Source organism: Bemisia tabaci, chromosome 1 (assembly GCF_918797505.1).
Source record: "Bemisia tabaci chromosome 1, PGI_BMITA_v3".
Classification (NCBI taxonomy): Eukaryota; Metazoa; Arthropoda; class Insecta; order Hemiptera; family Aleyrodidae; genus Bemisia; species Bemisia tabaci.
The window spans coordinates 40,492,396-40,519,329 of NC_092793.1; the positions used below are offsets into that span (position 1 = coordinate 40,492,396).

At 36.5% G+C, this 26,934-nt stretch overlaps 1 protein-coding gene across 5 annotated transcripts in view; it reads right to left on the reverse strand.

Moving 5' to 3' along the window:
• Positions 1-678: 678 nt before the first annotated feature.
• LOC109038400 (centromere protein N-A) overlaps positions 679-26,934 on the reverse strand; it is a 76,380-nt gene continuing 50,124 nt past the window's right edge. For 3 of the 5 annotated variants that reach the window (XM_019053441.2, XM_072301043.1, XM_019053440.1), the window contains 4 exons: positions 19,055-19,228; positions 11,900-12,026; positions 5,295-5,413; positions 679-918 (listed from right to left, as the gene is read on the reverse strand). In XM_019053441.2, the coding sequence (XP_018908986.1) occupies positions 709-918; positions 5,295-5,413; positions 11,900-12,026; positions 19,055-19,228 (630 nt within the window). In that variant the 3' untranslated portion in view covers positions 679-708. The remainder of the gene's footprint in view (positions 919-5,294; positions 5,414-11,899; positions 12,027-19,054; positions 19,229-26,934) is intronic. The other 2 variants (XM_019053443.1, XM_019053444.1) reach the window with 2 other exon arrangements.

The window sequence follows — 26,934 nt, forward strand, 5'->3', positions numbered from 1 at the left end:
CATTTCCACTTCGTATTCATAAACATAATTAAATTCAAACACAGAATTGACTTTCTGTAGATAGTTTAATTTATTGATTTGTAAATTAAGATTCACCGTGTGCTCCATATGTTCAGTAAAGTAGTCATTGAGTGCATTACCCATTTCCAGACCATTATCAGTTTCACTTCCATTAATTTTTAATGACTGCAAAGTAGCTGGTTTGGTTTTTCTAACAGAATTGATTATTTCCCAGGATACTGATCGTAATCGCGATTAATTATGTTAATCGTAATCGAATCGTGATGGAATTGAAAAATACATAACCCCACAGGTCTAGTCCCAACCAATCATTGTTCAAGGTACCTTCAACAACATTTACACCAAGTTTCATGCTGGTAGCCCAAAACGCACTATCGGGGTGATTTTTGACCTTCAGCAAACCCCCAAAAAGAGAAAAAGTGGGGGCCCAAATGATGGAAGCAGGGGGTTGAGATGGGTGAAACAAGTAAGTAATAGACTAACTAGCAGCAACCCACAAGAGACCCTAAAACTGATTAATCATTTTCTCCCACAGTATAAAGAACCACTCATTTCAACCAAAAGGATCCCTTCGTTTACGCTTAGTCTGTCATTTCAATGGTCAGCCTGCTGCACTGATAAAGGAGAGGACTTCAATTTCAAACAAAGAAAAGCACATTGAGAGGAAGAAAAAATTTACTTGCCAAATTACTTAATTTTTTCGGAAATAACAAAATTATTTTTGCCCAAGTGTGAAGCTTTACTAAGCCATGGGGGTAGAGGCATGTGGACAACCCTCTGCTTAGCTAAATCCTTGACAAACTCAGCAATGTTAGGAGCAGAGATTTTTAAAGATGATTTAAACATATTTCCTTCTGCATCTGGAACCACTCTTAATCCACGAAAAGGAACTGATGCCTGTTAAAGATATGAAAAACGAGTTGGAATAATAACCTATTCACAGAGAAGCACAACATGATAAAAAATAAGATTTTCACTTCTTGTTCATGAAAATATCTCAGACACTTGATTGATTCCAAGAGTTGATTTCTGTGCTTAAGAAAGTTCCTATAACCGTGCTTTCAACCACAGAAACTCTTTGATGCATATGTTTCGAGGTTATCTATGGAAGAAGGGTCCGTACTCAAACATTTGCAATTTTTAGAGAGAAAATTCGGACCTACATTTTTTTTATGAAAGCACTTCTCACAATACGTTTCACAAAAGTCTGATTTCATTAGGATTCTTCCGCAAAAGAGGCGAGTGATAAGACATTTTGATAAAGATCAAACAGAAAAAAATTACGTTGAGCTCATCGGAAATATCTCAAAAATATACAGACATACAAAATGTAGAAACTCCATATCAGGCATTCTCAAATTTATTGCATGGACAGGCGCTTGCGGGAACTGTTCGCCCGAAGAAGAAAAACCCCTTACTCTAAATATTGGTGGGTATTTGGAGTGTAGCCAAGTGCTAGAAATAATGTATAATTTTCTTTAAAAAACTCACATTTCATTAACAAACTTTGACCGAAGCTTTTCGAAGCAAGCGCTTCACATAACAAACATAACAAACACTAAACAAACCATTGCGTTTCTTATCAATTGTTACCACTGAAATCTGTTACCTTGTCTGAAATTAAATTATGGCCTATGTGATATCTATTTTGTGACCGTGACGATGAAGCGCTTGCTTCAAAAGCTTCGGTCAAAGTTTGTTAATAAAATGTGAGTTTTTTTAAAGAAAATTTTACATTATTTCTAGCACTTGGCTACACTCCAAATACCAATATATTCAGTGCTACTACCTTTTAGACATTGTATTACAATGTTCGCTGAACTTACTCTAAATTGACAAACAATCTCACAAAGTGTTAACAATTTCCTCATGTAATATTTCTGGCATTTTCAAGCATGTCGACGGTGTAAGTCGGCAATCACATAACTCGGTTTGCGACGTCGCAGACTTCCTGTCATACTTTGTTTTTTAAACGGAAAACTACTCAACGGCAATTCTTTAAAACTATCGTGATTTTTCTTCTCAATGCGAAGAAAACTCTGCAAAAACTTCAAGGAATGATGTCAATTTGTTCTTCTTTAAAAAAATAACATGGAGGCAGAGATTTTCAGACACCGCAGACGACATATGTGACTGCCGACTTACACCGTTGATGTGTATTCTCCTAGGTTGCGTCAAAAAAAATGAAAGTCTGAAATGTTCCGCTCCCCAGGCGGCAATCGATGACGATCGGTAAAAAAGCATGTTTGCCAAAATTTGGGTCAATTTTAACCTTTTTAAATGGCGCCAAAGGTCAATTTTGTGATGAAATTATGATATTTAGGTTTAGATCTCGATTTCGTACAAAAAACTTGATTTTATGCTGAAATCGTGCGTTTACGAGAAAAATGCCACATAACTCAAGTTGTAGAAGATGAAATTTTACGTTAGGAAGACGTCTTTGTAAATGATAAAAATCGAATTGAACTAGAAAAACTCACCTCCGTATTTATTTTTTTGGTCCTCAGAATTTCCGAGGTCTTACAAAGTAGCGGTTTAAGAGACTCATTTTTCACGAAAATAAGTCGAAACAGGGTATAAATGAACTGTAGGCATGTGTTAAGGATGCAAGTGTCATCAGAACTTCCTCAGTTTCAAAAAAAGTTCCAACTATTTTGCACAATCCTCCAAAAAGTGTACAGCTCGAGATGCAGGATCGTGCTGTAATAGTAAGGGAGAAGTACGGTTTGACCGGGAAAAATTGCGTAACAAACTTTCCCCATTTAATCGTCATCAGTAGGTCCCCCTGAACGACTTCCTGAAAGTTAAGAATGGTCCGACCCCGGAACACCCCTCAAAGTACTTAAAATTGAAAATGGCGGCCGTAATAAGGAGGTCCGGGAAATCGGTATTTTAAAATGCTCATTCTGTCTCATGTGAGGTATCATTTCCTTTGCAATTTTGGTTGTAGATTTTATAAATGAGCTCCACAAAGCCCCCCGGTAAAAGGGGGCGCTCCAAATCAAAGATGGCGGCCAAATGTGAAAGGAATATTTAAAAAAATGCAACCTCCTGCTTTTCACATTTAGCCGCCATCTTTGATTTGGAGCGCCCCCTTAGACTGGGGGGCCATAAGGAGCTCATTTATGAAATCTACGACCAAAATTGCATAGGAAATGATACCTCACATGAGACAGAATGAGCATTTTAAAATACCGATTTCCCGGACCTCCTTACAACGGCCGCCATTATCAATTTTAAGTACTTTGAGGGGTGTTCTGGGGTCGGACCATTTTTAACTTTCAGGAAGTCGTTCACGGGGACCTACTGATGACGATTACATGGGGAAAGTTTGTTACGCAATTTTTCCCCGTCAAACCGCACTTCTCCCTTACTATTATAGCTCGATCCTGCATCTCGAGCTGTACACTTTTTGGAGGATTGTGCAAAATAGTTGGAACTTTTTTTGAAACTGAGGAAGTTCTGATGACACTTGCATCCTTAACACATGCCTACAGTTCATTTATACCCTGTTTCGACTTATTTTTGTGAAAAATGAGTCTCTTAAACCGCTACTTTGTAAGACCTCGGAAATTCTGAGGACCAAAAAAATAAATACGGAGGTGAGTTTTTCTAGTTCAATTCGATTTTTATCGTTTACAAAGACGTCTTCCTAGCGTAAAATTTCATCTTCTACAACTTGAGTTATGTGGCATTTTTCTCGTAAACGCACGATTTCAGCATAAAATCGAGTTTTTTGTACGAAATCGAGATCTAAACCTAAATATCATAATTTCATCACAAAATTGACCTTTGGCGCCATTTAAAAAGGTTAAAATTGACCCAAATTTTGGCAAACATGCTTTTTTACCGATCGTCATCGATTGCCGCCTGGGGAGCGGAACATTTCAGACTTTCATTTTTTTTGACGCAACCTAGGAGAATACACATCAACGGTGTAAGTCGGCAGTCACATATGTCGTCTGCGGTGTCTGAAAATCTCTGCCTCCATGTTATTTTTTTAAAGAAGTACAAATTGACATCATTCCTTGAAGTTTTTGCAGAATTTCCTTCGATTGAGAAAATATTTTGTTTTCCTCCGAAACTAATGAGGATGAATGAAATTTTAAAAAGTATCCTGATGGTCAGATTCTTAGCTTTATAAAAAGTACTTCATTTTTTGGTACATTGCTACGAATTGACGTCATTTTTTCCTCGCCTTCCTCTCAATAGCTAAAACATACACTTGCTGTGCAGCAAATTTTTGATCACAGCTTCTCCTAATACTACATTGGTGAAGCAGTTTGGGCCTCTAAAGCTCATTCTTACACAGGAAAAATGATGGATATCGTTTGCAGGCTCAGTGAGCATGGCATATGAGGAAAGATTTCTAATTAAATACAGATAGTCTTAAGCAAAATGAGGCTTATCATTGACTCCAAGGAAAAAACCTTGACGAGATATAAGATATGTAGCATCGGTCCTGTATCTCCTTCCCAAGGAATTGATCATCGGTAGTCCATCAGCATCCTAAAACATATTGACCTCGATCTTGCCGGTAGAGGAAGAACTTGCTTCCTTTGGAACTAACTCGTCCCACTTTTTGAACACTTCGCTTTGCTCCTTGATTTCAAGTGTCTTTACCTAAGACCATATTTTTAGAAGTGCTGATAGCATTGTAGAAAACTTTAGGAATCTGAGTGCATCTGAGTGGCCAAAATAATTATTACTCGCGCTTTCAATTGAGAGACCTCAGTTATCTGACAAATTTCGAAGCATGCAAATATATTGAACAAGCACCAGCAAGAGATGGGCACAGGAATAAATGACATCACTCACAAACCAGCGCACCAAACTTAAAATACAAGTGCTCTTTGAAAAGCTACGAAGTATAAAGGAAAAGATATTTTCACTAATTTCATTTACTTCTATTATCTTAGACAAATTTTTAGGACTATTTTTACATTCAACATACTTGCCACGGACATTTTTTATTGGATCTCTTTCACTAGAATATTTCTACCCGTCACCCTCATAATTTCACAACTCTTCAATTATGAAGGGAATCAAGAAACCTTTGCTTTTGGTTACAACAAGGAAAGCGTCCTCAAAATTTTGAAAATTACTTAAGCTGAAGTACTTCCCTCTCCCATCACTTATTTTTTCATTCAGTTAAGGCGTGACCATGCTTGAATCTTATGTCTCTAAACATGATCCACAGACTGGTAAGATTCCAAATTATTGATAAAAATAAGGATTGATAGAATGAATTCTTAACTGAGAAATGCATTTACCGTAACAGATAAGGTTTGTAGTTCAACTGGTTCCTCTCCTCCAAACACCTTTGCTGCAAATTTTTTTCTTTCCTCATCTAGGCAATAGTTAAGCCCATCTGACGTTCGAATAATATCCACTGAAAATGAAAACTCAAGTAATAAAAATTCAAAGTCTTGCAAGAAATTTCATGACAATAAGATACCGACTGTTCATCAGAGGCAGATAATTTCAGAAAAAATACGGGTGAAAAAATCCCTACATCTTTATGAATCAGAACAGAGCAGCAATTGTAGAATGAAGGGCTATTAGGCCAGTTACAGGGGTTGTTTGTTTGCTAGGGATTATGAAGTCACTAGACAGCAACAGCCTGTGGAGAAAATAAAAGATGAAAACTAATTTTCTAGCTCTTGACAATAAAGAGGTTGTTCCATCCCCCATTAGATTTGGCCCCCTATCAAATAAGATCCATCTTTTCAGGGGTGATACAGTAGCATGCGAGACGTTCAAAAATGGCGGTCAGTTTGACTTACCCCCCCCCCCCCCCCGAGAGGGGAGAGGGGGGGGGGTCAAAGACAAAACCTTCAACTGCCTATAACTTTTGAGCAAAAAATCAGATTGAGTTGAACTTTTTTTTAAAGGAAAGATCTCCAAAAGATCTATCTGCCGATACCAGAAAAAGTGAAAAAAAAATTAAATTTAATGCAATTATTTAGGGGACAAAATTTTCAATTTTGCCGTGTTTCGGCACCGCGCAATAAGTCTACAAAAACAAAAACCAGTTTTTTAGATTCTACACTCAATTTCCTATGAGATGCAAAAACCGCATCTTGGGGAAACGTTTAGATTCCGAGCTATGGCTTGTCAAAGTTAGCCCTGCGCCAAGCACGCGCCCCTTGCGCTGTTCGCACACCCTTACGCGTCTGCCACCGATCCTGTTGCCCCTCCCCCCTCCCTAAATGCAAATTAACATTCTACTACCTAGCTTTCGTACATATCTGCGTTATATGTACGTGAAAGTTTTAGCAAATTCGTGATTTCCAGTGGAATTGATGCTTTATTTCGGTCCCCCCCCCCCCACACTCGGCCACTGGCACTGAAGTGTGCCTGCCTACAAGTCGTTATAGTTTTTTCTTGTGTCTAACTGGAGGTATTTTTTTTCTAGAATACACACTAAAATGATCAGAATAGGTAAAAAAAAATTAATTTAATAGGTGAATTGAAAGCAGTTACACTTACAAACATCACTGTGAATTTTCATTTTCGATGTCTCCGGCACAATCCATTCTACACGCATGATCTTCTGAACAATTAGTATTGCTAAACATTGTCTTCATTAGAGGGAATGGTTTATTGAGGAATTCAGATGGATATTTCAAGGATTTTTTATGCCTTCCGTAAAAAAGATATCAAATTAAAGAAAATGCATGCGAGCATGGGTGAACAGTTCTTGCCTCACTTTTCGAAATGTGGACTTTTATTAAAATCTCCTTTTTTCTTGAGGGCTAATATAATTTCACGGCATAGGTCGCAAACCGAGTACAAAGCATTCATTTTAATGGAACTGTTCATCCATGCTTGCATGCATTTTCTTTAATTTGGTATCTTTTTCACGGATGGCATAAAAAATCCTTAAAATATCCATCTGAATTCCTCAATAAACCATTCCTCTAATGAAGACAATGTTTAGCAATACTGATTGTTCAGAAGATCATGCGTGTAGAATGGATTGTGCCGGAGACATCGAAAATAAAAATTCACAATGATGTTTGTAAGTGTAACTGCTTTCAATTCACCTATTAAATTACTTTTTTGTATACCTATTCTGTTCATTTTAGCGTGTATTCTAGAGAACAAATGGACTGAGTTAAGCAGAAAGGAACCAACCCACATTTTGGAAAAAATTGAGTTATGAGTGGTTTTCAACTCAACCAATACTCTGCTATCTATCGCCAAAAATTCAAAAATTTTAAGGGAGCGAATTTTGCAGAAACTGAACTTGAAGTTTATCTTTTACATTGAGTCTTAAGTAGGAGCCAAACTTTCTCTTTTTCTCAGTTCGATCCCGATGTGGCTTGGTTCCTTTCTATTTAACTCCGTCCAAATACCTCCAGTTGGGCACAAGAAAAAACTATTACGACTTGTAGGCAGGCACACTTCAGTGCCAGTGGCCGAGTGGGGGGGGGGGGGGGAGGGACCGAAATAAAGCATCAATTCCACTGGAGATCACGAACTTGCTAAAACTTTCACGTATATACATAGGTTGTCCCAAAAGTACTGCACGTTTTTCTCTTTTTGACGAACGGTAGTAGATATCAAAGTGCGGTTTGTGTAGTCTTAAAGACCGGCCAATTACCGGTAAAACAAGACAAATCCGAGCTCTCTAAGTCAAAAAATGACCAAGTTACAGCGTTTTGAAAATGACTTCAGCTTCTTTTCTGGAAAAAAACAAAGAGTTGATTGTTTTTTTTTTTTTTGGACAAACGGTAGCAGATATCAAAATGCGGTTTGTGAGGTCTTAAAGACGAAGCAATTACCAATAAAACAAGACCAATCTGAGCTCTCTAAGTCAAAAAATGACCAAGTTACAGTGTTCTGAAAATGACTTGTAGAGGTGACCCCTTCAGGATTTTCAGCTTCTTTTCTGGAAAAAACAAAGATTTGATTGATCAAAAATTCTACAGGGAAATCGTCGCGATCAAATGAAGTTGGTAACATGATATCAGCCCGGACCTTGCACCCTGCGATTTTTGGTTATTCCCTACGTTGAAAAAGGGCTTAAGAGGCAGGAAGTTTAACTCCATCAACGAGATGAAAAGAGCTGTTGAAACTTTCTTAAAGAACATTAGGCAAGAAAAATTCGAAAAAACCATCTTTGAAGAATTGGGAAGAACGGTTGCGGCGCTGTGTGGCAAGTGATGGAGGGTATTTTGAGAAGAAACTAGTGTCCAGTCATCCAGTGAAGAAGAGTAAATGCTAGTAATCTTGGTAAGATTCTGCAAAATTGATTTGATAAAACCACTTGAATCCTTAATTCTTTATTTTTTTTTCCAGAAAAGAAGCTGAAAATCCCGTAGGGTTCCCCTCTACAAGTCATTTTCAAAACGCTATGACTTGGTCATTTTTTGACTTAGAGAACTTGGATTTGTCTTGTTTTATCGGTAATTGGCCGGTCTTTAAGACTACACAAACCGCATTTTGATATCTACTACCGTTCGTCAATAAGAAAAAAACGTGCAGTACTTTTGGGACAACCTATGTATAACGCACATATATACGAAAGCTAGGTAGTAGAAGGTTAATTTGCATTTAGGGAGGGGGGAGGTGCCGAAACACGATAAAATTGAACATTTTCTCCCCTAAAAAATTGCTAAAAATTTGCATTTAATTTAACCTTTTTTCACTATTTCTGGTATCAGCAGATAGATCTTTTTGAGATCTTTCATTTGAAAAAAGTTTCAACTCAATCCGATTTTTCGCTCAAAAGTTATAGGCAGTTGAAGGTTTTGTCTTTGACCCCCCCCCTCTCCCCTCTCTGAGGGGGGGGGCCCTAAGTCAAAATGACTGCCATATTTGAACGACTCGCATGCTACTGTATCACCCCTGAAAAGATGGATCACATTTGATAGGGGCCCAAATCTGATGGGGGATGGGACAACCTCTTTAAGAGTCTCTGCTCCTCGAAAAAGCTTGATACCTCAAAAGCAGATTAGGAGTGGAGTCCGCCACTGATAAAACACAGTTATTCCAAACAGAGCTTATAGTAGCCTGAGAGCTCATTCAGATTAATTTAACGGGAAGAATATATGAGCCTCAAACTATGGCAAGGTGAATTATTCAGCGCAATCATCCTGAACTCTGGAGAGGCCTAAATAACGCCAAAATTAAGGAAAAACCTGGAAAGCAATTTGTTCATGAGCACGAATTTAGAGGTTTAAAGTTCATCAGAGGTGCAGAAACTTCCGGATATTGGAGCCGGCCCAGTCCTGTGAAACAGGGGAACCCATGTAAGGACAAGAAAAATGGTGGAACCCTGAGAGAAGGGGGGGGGGGAAATCGGGGAACCTAAGGAGGTTTGTTTTTTTTTTTTGCAAGGTTAAAATCTAATACAATTTTCCTTCAAGGTAAGAAAACTGTTGAGCAAATTGTTTCAAGGGTACCGAACTGCAAAGTGCGGTGTTTTAGGGGAACTTAACTGTTGAGCATGCTTCTTTGAGGGAAACAACAACTTAATCGGCCCGATACAATAATACAAAATCAACTTAAAGCGTTTCAAGTTGCTTTTGTACTTTGAACAGCAAAGTGCGCTGTTTTTGAGGGAACAAAACATTCAAGCTCGCTGCATCCAAGGGAACAAGCTGTTGTCTCAGGATTGGTTTAAAACTATTTATTGTAATAATATTCCAATTAAGCTTAAAATTGACAGTGGATTTCAGGGAAATGTCCTGCCGTTTTGTGTTCTTGAGCAGATCGCTCACAAAAGTGATTTATTGTCCTCCAAATTAGTCATGGAGACATGTGGTGGTTTTATTATTTAAGCCTCTTGGTTGCATAATTGTTCATTGCGCCACCAAGTGTGGGCATCAAACCATGTTGTTCCTCTTGGGAGAAAAATAAGCAACTCCTTTTCTGGGCCTTAACACATGCCTGGATTTAAATTTAAAAAAGCGAGCAAATGAGGTAAAGCTTCAAGCTACTCCTGAATAAGATACTATACGAACTAGAAAATTATAGGTAATTTCAACCAATGTTAGAAGGTTGAATGGTACAATGTTCTAGTCATTGTCAAAAAACGAGATAGATCCATTCGTATTTGTCTCGATCAGTTCAAACTCAATAGAGGTATTATTAGGCGTTCATGTTATGTACCGATATTTGCGGAAAATAAAGAAAAATTATAAGGTGGTAAGTGTTTTACTGTTTTAGATATGAAAAATGCATTTTACAAAGTTAAACTTCCAGTAGAATCGTCAAAATACTGTGGATTTATAATCCTGTGGGGAGGATAAATGTTTTTACGGTTAACTTTGGGAATTTTCATTGGGCTAGAAACTCTGCAAAGGCTCAATACTGGTACCTTGGTCAGTTACTTTGTTCTAAAGTCATTAGGGACGATACTGTAACTTTATGTAAAACCATTCGAGCATGATAGAAATTTATTGGGAGTATTAAAACAAGCTGATAAAATTGATATTAAATTTAATATAAAAAATATCAGTTTTGGCAACCTAGGATTCATCACATGGGTCAAGTAATAGATGAAGAAGGTATGAGGCCCCCCATGAGCATATACAAGTAATCTTGAATTTGCAACCGCCTAGATATAAGAAAGGCTTATTCAAACTATGGGTGTAGTTCACTGCCTCAGCTGATACATTCCCGATTTAGTAGAATTGACTGTTCCGCTTGGGTGGGTGTTGAGAAGAGATGCTCGATAGGTTTGGGTAGCGGCGCAATCTGATTGTTTGGAAGACATTAAAGTTGCGGTTAGTAACATTTCTAAGTAAGCTACGTTCGATCCTTCTTTGCCTATTACTATCCAATGTAATGCATCTCAATTCGGGTAAGGAGCATGCTTGGTGCATTTTCGGACTCGTTTTTTTGAAATTATTCAGTCCTAATGATTATAGCAATAGTGGCAGTGATATTTTAATGCTATCAGTCTATTCAGTCTATCAGTGATAGTGACTTTCTAAGGTTTAACACAGATCCTAATGAGACGCCCCGAAGTATAAATCCAAATAGAGGCCAAAAACCTAACGTACCAAATCTTAGAAATGCAGGTGGAGAAGTTAAAAAGAAATTAAATGATGATTTTTTGTACGGGAAATTGAAGTAAATTTTTCCTGGCCCAAAGTGATCTTTTTTTTTTTTTTTTAAGCTGATAAGTTAGTTGGAATTCGCTGTGATAAAAATACTTATCAACAGATTTTAAATTTTTCAAAATTGTAAATTTATTATGTTTTTTCAGTGGGGCTAAAGTAATGCTGTTAGTATCATTTTCTTAACATACATGCTTGATTGTTACTGATATGTGTTCAGAATATAGAAATAAGTTAGTAATGAAAGATACTGTAAGTGTCGAAGGCGATTAACGCCAGATTTGTGTTGGATCAAGGCGATTAACGCCAGATTTGTGATTTATTAAGGTGAATAACGCCTATGAAAACGAGCTTGTACAGCCAACCATGTTTAAAGCGCTTGTCGTGAAATAATTATTTTATACAAAGACGACTAATGTAAATGAATTGTTTGCTGGCTAAAACAATGATCAACATGAATGGAATTTAATAATGCGTCGTAAACAGTGAAATGAAAGCAAACACATTCCAATATTGCCAAAACTATTTATGATACTTGACCTTTTGCGATTTTTGAGCACAATTGCCCTAATCTTTGTTTAATTTTTGTTTTAAATTTTAATCAATATAACTGTTATGCGACAAAAAGACTTTTTCACAATAACTGTAATCTTTAATGTAGAGTTATGATAATTACTACTGTGCTCAGTCAACAATGACTCAAGAAAAAAGACTACAGACGTGGACTAGGTGTAGATTTTAATAAATCGGATCAGGAGTGAATTTATCGTTTTATAAACAGAAATACAAAAGAGGGTAATTACCAGGATTAAACTCTTCTACAGTATGATGATTGAAACGCCTTTTCAGAATTTGAGTTAAAGATAGGATGTTCTTGCCTTCCAACTGACATACTTGAGAGTCACCATACCCTAAACTTGGTGCAACTCTCTGTAAAAAAAATTATAAATGTGGATTAGGTATTCGGTATACAGATTCATCCATACATCAAAGCAAGAATATTTAATACATAAAGATGAGTCTATTGCAAGCTTCAGCTAGAACACATCTTTACTTTCCTGCTTTCTATACTCAGTCTAACGAGGAAAAGTATGGTTGTTTGATTTTAGGTGAGAGACTGCCTCACATGACAGCAGGCATTCTAAATTTTACATCACTCTAGCCGTCACTCAAGACCAGAGTGATTCATTGATATCAAAAGATGTCTTTGCTGCAGTATACTATGGGAAGTAAGAAGCTCGGAAATGCACCAATTTCTCATTTGTGAGACGAAGAGTGAATTTAAGACTCTACAAATGTGCTCATTTTGCTTAAGAAACATATCTTGTTTTTGCTCTGCCTGAAGTTTGCAATGAACCCACTAAATTTTGCCCATTTTCCATGGACAATGTCACTAAAAATTATACCCATTGAAAAAAGAAAGCACAGCAGCAAACTTGTTGGGGAACAAAAACTTGAAAGGTATTCACAGGTAGGTTTCTTTGAGGAAAAAATGTTTAGATATCCAAATAAAAGAGTTGTGACATACTCGATTCAGCAGCTGTCACTTGCTTACGTAACCTACTTCTAGTTAGCCCTGCATTGTACAGTTAAAGTTCCATGTGAACAGTGCTGAAATGTTCTGTGAATGAGAAGTATGATACTCTCATTCATCGAGTCATCCATTTTTTCCCTAGAGCACGGGGTTTTTTTTTTTTTCCAACGGTCGAACAGTTTTTAGCGAAGCTCTTCGAAAATAGCAGGCTCTTAGTGAATCGTTGGTTAAAAAATGGATAATAATAATCGATTTGTATTTACACGGTTCATGACAGCCTTTCAAAAGAAAAATTAAAGACTTTCAAGGATTTATCATTGCTAAAATCAAAGACTTTTAGGGAGTTCTCAAGGACTACCGAAAAAATACAAGTACTTTCGAGGACTTTCAAAAAATACTTTGAAGGCTTACAGAGTGCATATAGGAATGAAATAATACCTTTTATACATTCTCGTTTCTCTACTTTCCACATAAAGGAGCAAATGTAAACACGAGATTTTTCCAAAACACAAAATGCATCGAGAAGAAAGAAAAATTTTACCAAGATATTGTTCACAATAAAATTGATTAACTCGATCTGTGGTTGGGTTGAAATCCAGGAATTGTTGTAAACTCGTCATCACCACATCTTAGAAATACGTATGGAAAACTGTATCACAATTCTGTTCTCTGAACAATTTATTTCACAGAGGACAGTGAGACAGTTAGAGGGAAGACACGAAATCACCAGATGATGTAAAATTCAAGAACTTTCAAAACACTTTCAAGGACAAACGGGCAAAATCCCAGAATCCAAGTATATTCAAGGCATCACGAACCATGATTTATAGTCATTTTAACTTAAAGAGTGCCTGACTTTTAAAAAAGAAACAAGAAATGAGAGAAAAAATCACAGGAACTCACTAATTCAGCGACCCCTTAATTCAGGCATGGAAAATTAGGACTTTAATTGAAAACGGACAAAAAAATTCAAATTCGCAAACTTTACGAATGATCAACATAATGGGACATTGCCAAGATATTTATCCAGAGTTGTAGTATAATTTTCCTGGCATACAATTTTGTGGAAGAAACTGAAAGATTTATTGTAAAGTTCAAAAAAGCATTTTTGAGGAAACCGGGCAAAGGCCCAAAAAAATCAAATCAAAAATTGGTAAGAGAATTCAATGAGTGGACTGTATGTCTCACAGGTATTGAATTACCTGCAACTTGTTCTTTTCTTAAACTTATAAATTTCTCATGCATATTCACTAACTCATTAGGGATGGCTGAATTTTGTCCATTTTCCTCTTTTTTACTTCTATCGCCCAGCCATCTCCTACAATCGCCCATTAATTTTATTACTGAACTTGCAGCTGATAGCTCCACTGATTATAGCCAGCCAATAGCGTGTAGACTTGTTGTCTCACCACCTGTGACGTCAGCAAGTCTATAAAAGCTTGCGCTGCCCCAAAATCTTGGTCCTTTACCATCTGACCCGTACAAGTACGATGTGCCCTCTCTAGCCCTTCTGGCACAAGTGTGACTATTCTTTTGTAAATTCTGTAATTTTCCAAATTTAACTTAATACATCTTTCGGCCCTTTAAAATTCTAGTTCATTTCTGCTCTCCCACAAACTTTGCTCTCCCACAACTTTTTAGTAAAAACTCTCTTGTTCCGACATACTTCCGAAACACGCATCTTGTGTTCTAACATGGTGCCGAAACCAGCCTTCTCAATTTATGCAGAAGGTATGGTTCGGATTTCTCTCTTCCCAACGTGCAACTGCCAGTATGACTTCCAGCCACCTGTTTTGCGCTTAGCACTCCGCAATTTTTGAAGTTCCTTTTCAACAGAAAAGAAGAGAAGTTCCTGTTCCAGCCGAAACAGACGAGGTGATTTTACAAGGTTACCCTTTTCCTCGTGCATATCAAAGTGAAAAAAAGACGTCCTAAGATCTGGTTCTGGAGATCTACCTTCATCATCCGTGCCCACTCTATCTGGCCTTTAGACTCCAGCCGTATTCCGCATCTCTCAAACTTGGAACTTCTCATTTCTCACTCTCTCCATCGCCTCCAACTGTGATTTTTTTTTGTGAACTTCATTGTGTTAGTGCTTAAGTGAAATTGTAGTGATTAAGGTTGGTCAAGTGTACTTATTTTTCTTTCTCCCCCTCCCACCACCCTAAATTTTTCTTTTTATTTACTGTCATGTCTAATTCTTCTTTTTTTCAGGTCATTTCTCTTTTCTGGTCGTAAATTTTCAAAATTTCAATTTTACACTCTAGTAACTGTTTTGTCTTTCACGGCATTTCTAGTCCTTTTTAATCTTATTACTTACTTCATGCCGACAAACAGTATTTTCTAAATTTTTATCTTTACTACCTTTCCTTCTTTGAGCGTAAAATTAGTTTTTCGTACATATGAAATTTTGCAATCCATCAATCAGTCTTTTTCTAAATTTTTCAAAGTAACTTTTTTTGGGTAATTTTTCAATAGTTTTCTAATTTTTTTCAATCTAGTAATTTTTATTTTTTTTTTTTTTTTCGATCAGATTTTCACCTTTTCTTGCTTTTCTTTTGTATTAATTTTAGTTTAAGTTTTCAAAGACACTTGTGAGTTCTCGCTCAAGGTTTGTCCAGCACTTTTCATTCTTATTTCTCTAATTTTTTTTGCAATTTTTCGTGTACTTCCTTTTCTTGATTTGACCTGCTTTATCTAAAATTTTTTTTGTGCTTGGTAAGACTCCCTGACCCTATTTTCTTTTTTTTTAACTTTTCGAAATTTTTCTTTTCAATATAATTTCCGTACTTTCTTTTGTTTCGTGTGATTTTGTTTGTTCTTGCGATTACACGTCCTCATCTGTCTCTACCGCCTAGTGCGATTGACACTTCTCTGGGCTGTGGAAAGCGATTACAACTTTGTCATCGAAATATTTTACCTTAGTTTTTCTTTCCGTTCTTTGAGAATTTAATATTTAAACGTCTCCCGTATCTTTCAATTTACTCTTTATTTATCTTTGTTTTTGATTTCTTTCTCTTTTCTTTAAGTCTTATTTCAGTTCCATAGCGCAAGATGCGCAACTGTGATATAACTTTCCTGTTGTCTTTTGTCTATGTCAGGAAATTTCAATTGAGCCCACCCTGCTCTTGTTTTTCTTGCCATTCCCAACAGTCAACCCTCTCTATCCCCATATTTGATTTTTTGCTCTATTTTCATTCAATCGCCAACGTATCTAACTCCCAAGTCTCCTGAGTCTTACCAACACACCTTATTTCCTTTCTTTTTTTGTAACTTTGCATTGTTTCCCTAGATCCATAGTTTTCTTCACTTGAGATGTTTTTCCTTCAGTTGGATTCCGATCCGACTTCCTCTTAAAATCTTAGGTCAAGTGACACGTAGCAAATGTCACCTTGTAAAACGTACGTTTTTCAGGACACTAGCGTCGATTCCTATCGACACCGTCGATTTCCACATCGACTCCTGTACTTTCCTTAGCGCAAAGGATTAGTACACCCTTGGAATAACTCCTCTCGAAAGGACATTCCTGTACTGCAAAATCCCCTAGAACAGATTGCAGGTTCCTCTATAATCAACGTGTACGCTTCTAGTAAGCTGGCTGCGATTTAGTGGACAATTTCTTTTCAATGTTTGAATCTTTTTACTGCCTTTTCTTGAATTTTTTTTGCTCGTGTAATTTCTTTTTCTGTAATTTTTGCCGTCACCTTATTTGATTTTTGCTTTCTACTTGGTAGTTCTTCTGATACTTGAAAAAGCATCTCGGAATGCCAAGTTTCCTCACCCTGAGCTCCAGTAGGCCGCAATTCTCAAATGTATGACCCCTTTTGTGTTCCATTAGTTTTCTTTAAACCCCTGTAATTTCAGTAATTTCGTACCATCTCGTCATGTTTTGTGGATCGGTTTGCTTTCTGACGGACTCCTCCTCACCTCTAGCAATAGATTTGCATTGGTACTCTCTGAGACTGTCAGTTGGTTTTCTTGTCTACATTCATGAAATAGTACATTTTCTTTTTTGTCAAAATTTTTCTTTTTCCCCAAGCACTCTTTCGTAATTTGATTCAAACATTCCTCCCTCTCTCTCTCTCTCCTAGTGTTCCTTCTGGTTCCAGCCAGTAAAAAAAAATTGCTACCGCCGCATTCAAAACGGCTCCTTTTGACTTTCCATAGTCACTCTCTTTAAAAAAGGCGCTCTCTTTTCTAGCCTCATATCAATCAAAAAGTGAAGTCTACTATTGTAAATCATGGCCATGTAACATCTCTCATGTACAATCTTTTTAATATTGTATCAAATCTTTAACCCCTAGTCTAAACAATGCTCCAACTAGTTACTCCCTCTTGTTGATTTTTGATCTTGTTTTGTCTCGTTCAATATTACATTTTATTCCTTGAAAAAGACAGAACAACATCATTTAAAATTAACGACCCAATGCATTATTCATGACAGTACAGCCAATTTTTTTCGTTTTATCATTCTCAGTTTTTATCAATTTGTAATTCTTTCATTTTTCGTTTGTGCTAAAACACTTTCAATATGCATCTTTTCTCAGAGCTACAACGATTTCTACATTTTGATAATTTCTTCCTTGTTTTCGTTAATAATTTTGCTGCACCGTCTGCTCTGCACTTAATTGTTAATCTCTTATCGATCTCGAATTTTACTTTTCGCTAGTCTGGCACTTAATATTGTCAATCTTTCACATCTCTGTAATTTCTTTTCTTTGCGTGGCTGGACTTGACCTACATTCCTACATTCCTACTCGTCTTATCACTTGCTCATTTGCACCTTTCAATCAGTGGAGACATTTTGCTTCATAACTGAAATTCCTTTCTGTCAACCTGTTATGCAGTTGCACCATCTCTCTTTTATTAACTTTAAAATTTTCTTTAGCTTTTTCAAACTAGTCAAAAATTTCTCTCCATATAGTCACAATGTCACACTTCTTACTCAACACGTTCCTATTATCTTTTATTTACATTTGTTAACAGTTTTTACTTCTTTTTACCATCTTTTTCTACTCTTTTTACAACTTTTTTAAAGATCTATGTTAACTTTTGTAATCTTTTTTTACCATCTGTGTTGATTAAGTCTATAATCTCTGTAGTTATTCATTGCAAATCTTCCCCTCTCTTTTAGAACTTTTCTTTTTATTCATTTTTGTGTCACTTAAATTCTTTTTTTAGTTGACACCCCATTTCCGCCCTTCCGGCCCAATTTTCTTTACTTTTTTTCATTTTTGAAATGCCAGGTCGCAATTTTCTCTCCCAGGGGGGTGTCACAGGTATTGAATTACCTGCAACTTGTTCTTTTCTTAAACTTATAAATTTCTCATGCATATTCACTAACTCATTAGGGATGGCTGGATTTTGTCCATTTTCCTCTTTTTTACTTCTATCACCCAGCCATCTCCTACAATCGCCCATTAATTTTATTACTGAACTTACAGCTGATAGCTCCACTGATTATAGCCAGCCAATAGCGTGTAGACTTGTTGTCTCACCACCTGTGACGTCAGCAAGTCTATAAAAGCTTGCGCTGCCCCAAAATCTTGGTCCTTTACCATCTGACCCGTACAAGTACGATGTGCCCTCTCTAGCCCTTCTGGCACAAGTGTGACTATTCTTTTGTAAATTCTGTAATTTTCCAAATTTAACTTAATACATCTTTCGGCCCTTTAAAATTCTAGTTCATTTCTGCTCTCCCACAAACTTTGCTCTCCCACAACTTTTTAGTAAAAACTCTCTTGTTCCGACATACTTCCGAAACACGCATATTGTGTTCTAACAGTATGTTTTAATGATGAAAGGCTACCAGGCCGCACAGGGCCGGCTACAGAGCAAATCTGGGTTCCCTAGGTTTTGATACGAAAACGAAATGAAAAAGAAACTCACTGAAAGAGAATAATTTGGAGTTTAAAAAGAGGGTTATTCAAAATCGGCGATTTTGCCCCCCTCTTGGATTTTGCCCGGAGTTGGATATGTTGTTCCCTATCACAAAACACGCCTTTTTCTCGCATTGGCAAGTTCATCTAAAATTCGTCTCGCGCGCTGCAGCGTTGCCAAGTTGAAAACAGGCAAATTCCGTAAGTGGCATTAAAATTGAGCTACGCGAAGTTGCGGTTTTAACGAAAATTCTCTAAAAATTGCGCACGGTTAGGAAATGACCACGTTTATAATATGTCATATTAGTTTTAACATGCACAATAGATGTGGTCCTCCATGCCAAGTTTCAATGAAGTTGAATAAATAAATTTTTTAAACTGAAACACACATTTTTTTCAAATCTGCAGGCAGCTTACAACGCCTAGCAATGATGAAGTTCAATTTGTTTCTTCTTTTTTCTCTGATGACAATACTTCCTCTACCTGCAAGAGGAACAAGAAAGTTAAAATAAAATAAAAAGATGATGAAGTCTTATGGTACTTGCCAGTAAAATATGATTATGTACAGCCCCTTTGGGTGACACAAATAAATACGGCTCATCCAGGTCACATGCACAGTAAACTGGACTTCTAAGAGATACACCTTTTCCTTGGATTATTTTCTTCTCCTGAATCAAAATGTAAAAAATTCCGTTTGTGTGCTGTATGACTTCTATAAACTTTAAAACAAAAAACATCACAAAATTAGGAGAGAAAAAAGAGAACCACAGGGTGCCTGAATGAGCCACGGAACACAGTGAGAAATTAAGTTTTACAGCATACAATCTCCCATCAAAATTTTACACAAAACACGTTGGGCACGGTTGAAACTTTCACAACTAGCTCGAGAGAGAGGTATAAAATTCCAAAGTTTACAATATAAACAGTAAATTCAAACTGCCTGCAAGCAAAAAATCCGTACTCAATGTAGATCAAATTAGGCATTGAAATCAATCTACATGATAGCCAAATGATCCTCCAAAGACATGGGTTCCTCTCCAAAATATTCGAAAAAGTACTATAAGATCAAATTAATAATTACTTTGAGAACAACAATTTGTTCTCCAAATTTCAGTTTGGTTTTCGGAAATCTAAAAGCACCGGCGATGCAGTCCTGTCTTTCATTGATAATGCAAGAAAAATTAGGAAGTCGCATTCCAAAACACCGATTTACAGCCTACAATTTGACAAGTCGAAGGCTTTTGATTTGGGAGATCATGAGATATTATTAGAAAAATTTTTTAAAAATGGTTTTTCCGATAACGCCTGTGACCTTGTCAAAAGCTATCTCTCAAATCGAAAACAACAGACAGAAGTTTAAAAAAAATGAGCTTAGGTATCTTTCTACCATCAAAACTTGTTCGGATGGAGTGCCTCAAGGCTCGCTTTTAGGCTTACTCCTTTTCTTAATCTATGTACGACTTGCCTGATTTTTTAGTGGACATTGAGAACAGTCAAACAGTAATTTATGTTGATAATATTAACCTTAGCTATGTTTAAGTGAGCCTCTAAACCTAACTTCAATCGAAACCTGAGTTTGAAACCAAGGTTCAAATCATGGCATAAACGATCCGGAACTAACGAAATGTAGGTTTCTGAAATTTGTGTTTGAAACCTTATTTCACACTAAAGACTAGGTTTTTGCATTCCGCAAAAACGAACCGGAAGTTGAAATTCGACTTCTAATGCGATTTCCAGGTGGGCGATCGGCAACATGGCGGATTTGTTATCATAACGTTCGTAAACAACTGATGCTTTTCCCACGATTTTACTGTAATTTTGCCACTATTCAACATTTTTTATAATCATAATTTTACTAATTATTGCTTAAGCACTTTTACGTAATTCCTTAGGTCATATGTGGCTTATTTATCCTTATTTAGCTAAATGTAGAACGTTACTTTCTAGTGAGGGTGTTCAGTGTCAGATCAAATCCTGGCCTGGCTCACCACTGCTTTTTCAGATTATTCTTACAACTCTCATCAACATTTTATGACTAAAAACACGGAATGTACGGTCTTAGTAATAGCCTTACTAGTTCATCATCTGCGGAGAACTTTTTTACCGTATCCACACGATTTGCCCAGGATTTGCGTGAGGACGCGGGTGCGTCGTGCTCCAGTTATGCCTGACGTTTTCCAAAGTTAATTTCAGAATTTAAATGTTTAATGACCTTTCAAGTGTGTGCCAGTAAATTCTGCATCGTTTAGTGTTTTATTTGTGACTGTGCGTGGTGTTTGTGTCAAAATTTTGAGAAATTCTCTACGACACATCACTGCCAGTCCTCGGAAAGAATTCGAAGAATTTCTAGTATTCACCTTCCGCCTTGTAACAGAGTTGTCATGCTGAAAAAGAATGACTTGTCGCCCCGTATCACAAGAGCAGGTTCGGCCAAATCTACCAACTCCGGCATTCCTAAGGGCGACAGAAGTCAGGTCCGACTATCGACTGATAAGGCTGATGCATCTCAAGACGGCAACAACAAACGGTGGCGTACTCTCATGGACCGCAATGCCACTAATGACAGGAAAAGAAGAGCAGCGTCTTCGTCGTCATCCTCCAAGCCTACTGCCCCTTCATCTAGCGACGATGCAACATCCACTTCACCCACGTGTTCACTACCAAATGTGCTAACGGTTTCAAGTCCTACTGTTATAACGTCACAAAATCGGAAATGTCCTCCTAAACAAATGATCAGTCGGCAGAATAAAGATTCCTCTCCAAAAATAACTGGAAAATATAGCCCTAGTAACTACTTATCCAAAAAATGTACTTGCACTTGTACTTGTAAAAAATCGGCGGTATCTGTATCCATAGGCACCCAAACAGAGCCTCCTGATCAAAATGAAAGTAATGATCGGATGCAAAGACTCCTGCACCAACGCGACTCTCTAATTAAAGAAATAATTGATGTAAAACAATTAAATAAGTCATTGTCAAAAGAAAATTTAGCATTAGGTAATCAAATTCAAACACTAAAGGAAGATGCACTAAAACTAAATAGAATATTGAGTGAGAAAGCTAAAGAAATTGAGTCATACTTATCTGAAATAAAAATGACTAACATAAAAATTAATAAACTCATTAAAGACAATAAAAAACTATCTGAGCAGGTGCTATCCCAAGAAAACATCAGTAATAACTTATTGCCAAAAATCTTTAATAATGAAACACCAATAAATAATTTTGTCAACGATTCAATCCTGAAAGAAAAATTCAATGAAAGCACGCAGGAAATTGGAGCAAAAAGAAACCTGCTCATCCTTAGTGCATCTCATGGACGGGGTCTATCCAATATATTCAAAGATTCTCTTGGCAGTAACATTAGTATAACGTCTATCTTTAAACCTAATGCGAAAATCGAACAAGTTATTGAGAATTTAAAAGATTTAACCAAAAATTTTAATGAGAGAGACATAGTAATTATTATTGGAGGATCGAACAATTTTCACTATCATGATAAATGGAACATTAGTTTAGTTGCTTCAAAAATTAAAGATGTTATTGAAAATGTGAAAAAACCTCAAATCTTCTTCCAGGAACTTTTTCCTAGGTACGACATCCCAGCAAATGTATATCATGGATATTGTAAATTTGCAAGTGCGATGAACAATATGCTATGGAGGCTCACCTCAGAAACTAACAATGTTAATGTACTACCAAACAAAATGAGAAATAGGAGCGATTTTACAACACATGGCTTGCATCTAAATAAAGGAGGGAAGAAATATCTTGTAAATTCAATTCTAACAACTATTATAAAAGTGCACACGCGTAAGAACAAAGTTCTAGAGCACAAAGCCTCAACTGCAGAGAGAGCAAATTTATCTTTAAACTAAGAAGTATAGACGAAACCCTATTAAAAAATAAGGTTGAGAGCACTAAGTCAAATGAATTCAAACTAAAGAGTAAATTTAGAATTAAGCTTATTATGCAAAATATTCAGTACCTTAAGGAAAAGAAATTTTTACTGAGTGATTTTCTCTATGAGGAGGAACCACACATAGTATGTCTTTGTGAACATGGACTAAAAAATGAGGAAATAGAACAACTCCGAATTCACCCCGAGTATGATATAATATCTTATTTCAGTAGGAAGAAATACAAAGGAGGTGGTGTTATCATATTGGTACATAAAAGCATAAAATCAATACCAGTAAATATCGAGAGAAGCAGTGAGGAAAAAGTTTTTGAATATGCCATGTGTCTGCTGCCTGATTTAAAGATTAGAGTGATTGCCATCTACAGATCACCAAGCTCTAATGTAAATGATTTCCTAGACAGGTTAAATAAAATGCTTGATAATGTAAGTCTGAAAGAACAACTAATTATCGCTGGAGATTTTAACATAAACCTAGACTCTGGATGTAACGATAAACAAGTTAGGGATTTCTTGAATATCATGAAAGAGAATGGCTGTAAGTATACAGTCTCAGAATACACCAGAATCACGGAAACAACCGCTAGTAAAATAGATAATGTATTCACGAATGTGCCATACAAACATGTTCAGTCTCAAGTCCTAGAAAACGCCCTATCAGACCACCTTGCTATTGAATCCAACATATGTACTGAAAACTTTGTAAAAACGTCTCCTGAGAACGGTTTTTTTATGAGAAATCATAACGATCCGCTTGCTAAAAGTTCGTTCGCCAATTTTATTATCGACACCTACAATTCCGACCTTGGTAAAAATGCCGAAGAATTCTTTACTTCTATCTCATACCAACACAATCTATACTTCCCTGAGAAATTTAAAGCGATCAAAAATAGGAAAAATGTCATAAGTAGAAAAGAAAGAAGAATTCATTATCATAAAATAGCAGAGATAAGTAATAAGATGAAACAATTAAAAAAATCTCCTGAATTTGATAAGGAAGTTTATAAACAATATAAAATCGAGCAAAAAGACATGAAGAGGAGGTATAAAGAAAAAATTTTAAGGGAAAAAGCTAGTCAGGTAACGGACAGATTAAATAAATCTGAAAACATGGCAAAGACATCGTGGTCCGTCATAAATGAAGAAAGAAAGGAAAAAAATAGTAGAAAAAGCATAGATAAAATAGAATACAAGGGCGAGATTTTTGAAGATCCTGTTAACATAGCAAATAAATTTAATGAGTATTTTACCTCAGTTATGGGAAAATCCTATACTTCACAAATTGAACATAAAGACTTTGATCATATAATGAGTGTCAATGAAATATTTGAACTGAACAAAACCGATGAATACCAAGTGGAAGAGGCAATAAACAGCCTTAAAAACAAAAAATCCCAAAGCCACGATGGATTGAGTAACATGACGGTAAAAATGTTCAAATCAGCACTTACTCCATCCTTGAATCTTCTCATAAATAAATCCTTCTCAGAATGTTCGTTTCCAGAATCGCTAAAAATTAGCAAAGTGTCACCTCTATTTAAACAAGGCGCCAATGAAATCTTGAGCAATTACAGACCCCTGTCCTTAGTGTCCCCCTTATCGAAGATATATGAAAAAATAGTGGTGAAGCAAATTTCTCGATTTTTAAGAAAGCATAAAATTCTCTATGAGCACCAGTACGGCTTTCGTGAATCACTCAACACAGAGGCAGCAATACAGAAATGTCATAATGTATTACTCACTGATAGAAAGAAACACAAATATTCAGTCATAGTTGCGGTTGACCTTAAAAAAGCGTTTGACACAGTTCGATTTGATCTGCTAATGTATAAACTAAAACGAATAGGATTCAGTGAGAAATTTTGTAAATGGCTGGAAAGCTACTTGGTGGGGAGGACTCAGTACGTTGAAATCCAAGTTGGTAATAAGAAATTCAAATCAAAGAAGTTGTTAGTACTGGGTGGTGTTCCACAGGGATCTGTGATTGCTGCAATTCTATTTATTTTATTTGTTAATGATATAGCTACATATTTTAAAAGGAAGATTACATTGGAAGCTCTAAAATCATTACTCTTAATCCTACTATTCGCTGATGACATCCTAATGGTTGTCCGCAGTCAATGTCTGGAGAATCTCGAAAAAGACACCTATGTACTCATGAATTACTTACTTCAATGGTGCAAAATTAACTTCCTGAATTTTAATGAAGAAAAGACAGTATTTATGCTGATACATACTAGAATTAAATGTAATTGGAACTTCAATATATTCGTGGATGAAAGGCAATTAGAAGAAGTAAACGTACTAAAATATCTTGGACTCTACCTTGATAATAAATTAAACTTTGAAATGCATTGTGACAAAATAAGATCTAAAATAGCTTCGTCAATTTTCGTCCTGAGGATGTTAAGTAAATTCTGCGATAAAAAACTTCTTCTCCTAGCCTATCACGCACTAGTCGAGTCTCATATAAATTACTGTATCAATACTTGGTCATGCGCGAGTAATAAACAGGTAGAGAAAATCTTTATTCTCCAAAAAAAATCAATCAGAACCATTCTGAAACTGAAGCAAGATACATCATGCCGAGAACACTTCATAAAAAATGAGATATTAACATTACCGGCCAAAATAATTATGAGTCACTTAAAATTACTGGCTAAAAGGCTGAAGGGAGATAAGGCAGAGACACATGGGTATGACACAAGATATCACCAATTTAGCAGTTTATCAAAGAATGACACATACCTAACAAAGGCATGGAAATTCTTTGATAAATTGCCAAATATTATACAGGAAAGCATATATAGTCCAACATTCGATAAGCTGGCCACAAGGCATTTGATTGAAAAATGCCCGTACTCAATCAATGAATTTTTGAATGTCAATGAATGAATTTAAGACGATTTGTATGTAAATATGTTTATACCTATCAGTACCTTTATTTAGAAAATGACGTTTTTGTGAAGCCAAATGTGCAAAAAGCAAAAGAATAAATAAATAAAAAAAATAAAAATAAAATTTCAACATAAGGCACCCTGTTTCCCTTTAAGTAGTGCACCGAAGTTTTTCATTTCAATCCACCGATTAAATCTGAAATCTGATCCAATCAGAGCTGCGTAGCTCTTGAATTTGTGTGTTATCCGTGCACCTGTTTCCTGGTTATCCTACTGAAAGTGTGAGACCAGCCACAACCGTGACCTGCTGACTTCATTCTTTGATCCAATCTCTTGTAAATTATGACTCAAATTCTGAGCACGGTGCGCCTGAACTCACTTTAAATGCGACTTTGTTGTACATCAAAAAATCAAGTTGGAGGTTGTAGTGGGGTACTCCCTGATGGGTTTTTGGGCAATTTCGAAATAGGTTGTCGGAGCTCCTCGAAAAATAATCGCATTTTTGTGGTTTTTTAGGGGTAAAATAGCAAAATTGGCCTCGGGGCGACAAATTAAACCCCCTCTCCCTCATCCTTGCCTTGACCGATCTGAATTTTTAGTATGTTTTTACCTGGTATAAGATGGGACTTTTCTGAAATTTTCATGCCCATACAAATTTTTTTGCTCCCGCGGCAGCGTTGCAAAGTTGCGGACTCCAAAATATCGAATTTAATGCTAAAATGAAGGTTTCGGAGAGTGATTTTCATTCAAAATCAAAAATTCAAATTGTAAGTTGTAGTAGGGTACTGCCTGATGGGGTTTTGGCCAATTTCGAAGTAGAGTGTTTGAGATTTTTGAAAAATAATCGAATTTTTGCGGTTTTTTAAGGGTAAAATAGCACACTGAGCACGGGGCGGCAAGTTAAACCTTTTCTCTCTCATCCTTGCCGTGACCGATCTGAACTTTTAGTATGTATTAACCTGGTATAAGATGGGACTTTTCTGAAATTTTCATGCCCATACAAAATTTTTTGCCCCTCGCGGCAGCGTTGCCAAGTTGCGGACTCAAAAATATCGAATTTGATGATAAAATGAAGGTTTCGAGGTGTGATTTCCTCCAAAATTTCACGAAAAATGTGCAATCTGAGAGTTTTCGATAAGAAAAGGCATATTTGAACAATTTAGAGTTGCAGTGTTGCCAGCTTTTGATTTAAAATTCGTCAAAATGACCCAAATCGCGTTGCAACCTCAAGGTCTGGATTTTTATTTCGTTCAGAATTGGTTATTACGGTTCTTCTGTACTCTATGCATTTAGGTACCGTGAAAATTATGCCATTACTTACTTGATGGGTGCAGCTAACTCAAAAAGAGAGGCCGGATAAAGCGATGAGTTGGGGGAAAACGAGCGGTTCGGGTTGACAGAAAGTTCTTAAATATACTCCATCACCAGGAAGTAGAATTTGAGAACTTTCTCCCACCCCCCAAACCTTATCCCTGTTGCAGTCAATCCTTTGAACATCTTATCTGAAATTTTGCCCCCGAATTTTTCCCAAAAACATGAAAAATAAAAACACAAATAAAATGGGTGGTTAACAACGATTCAAATAACGCTATGAAGTCCCTGAATTCGA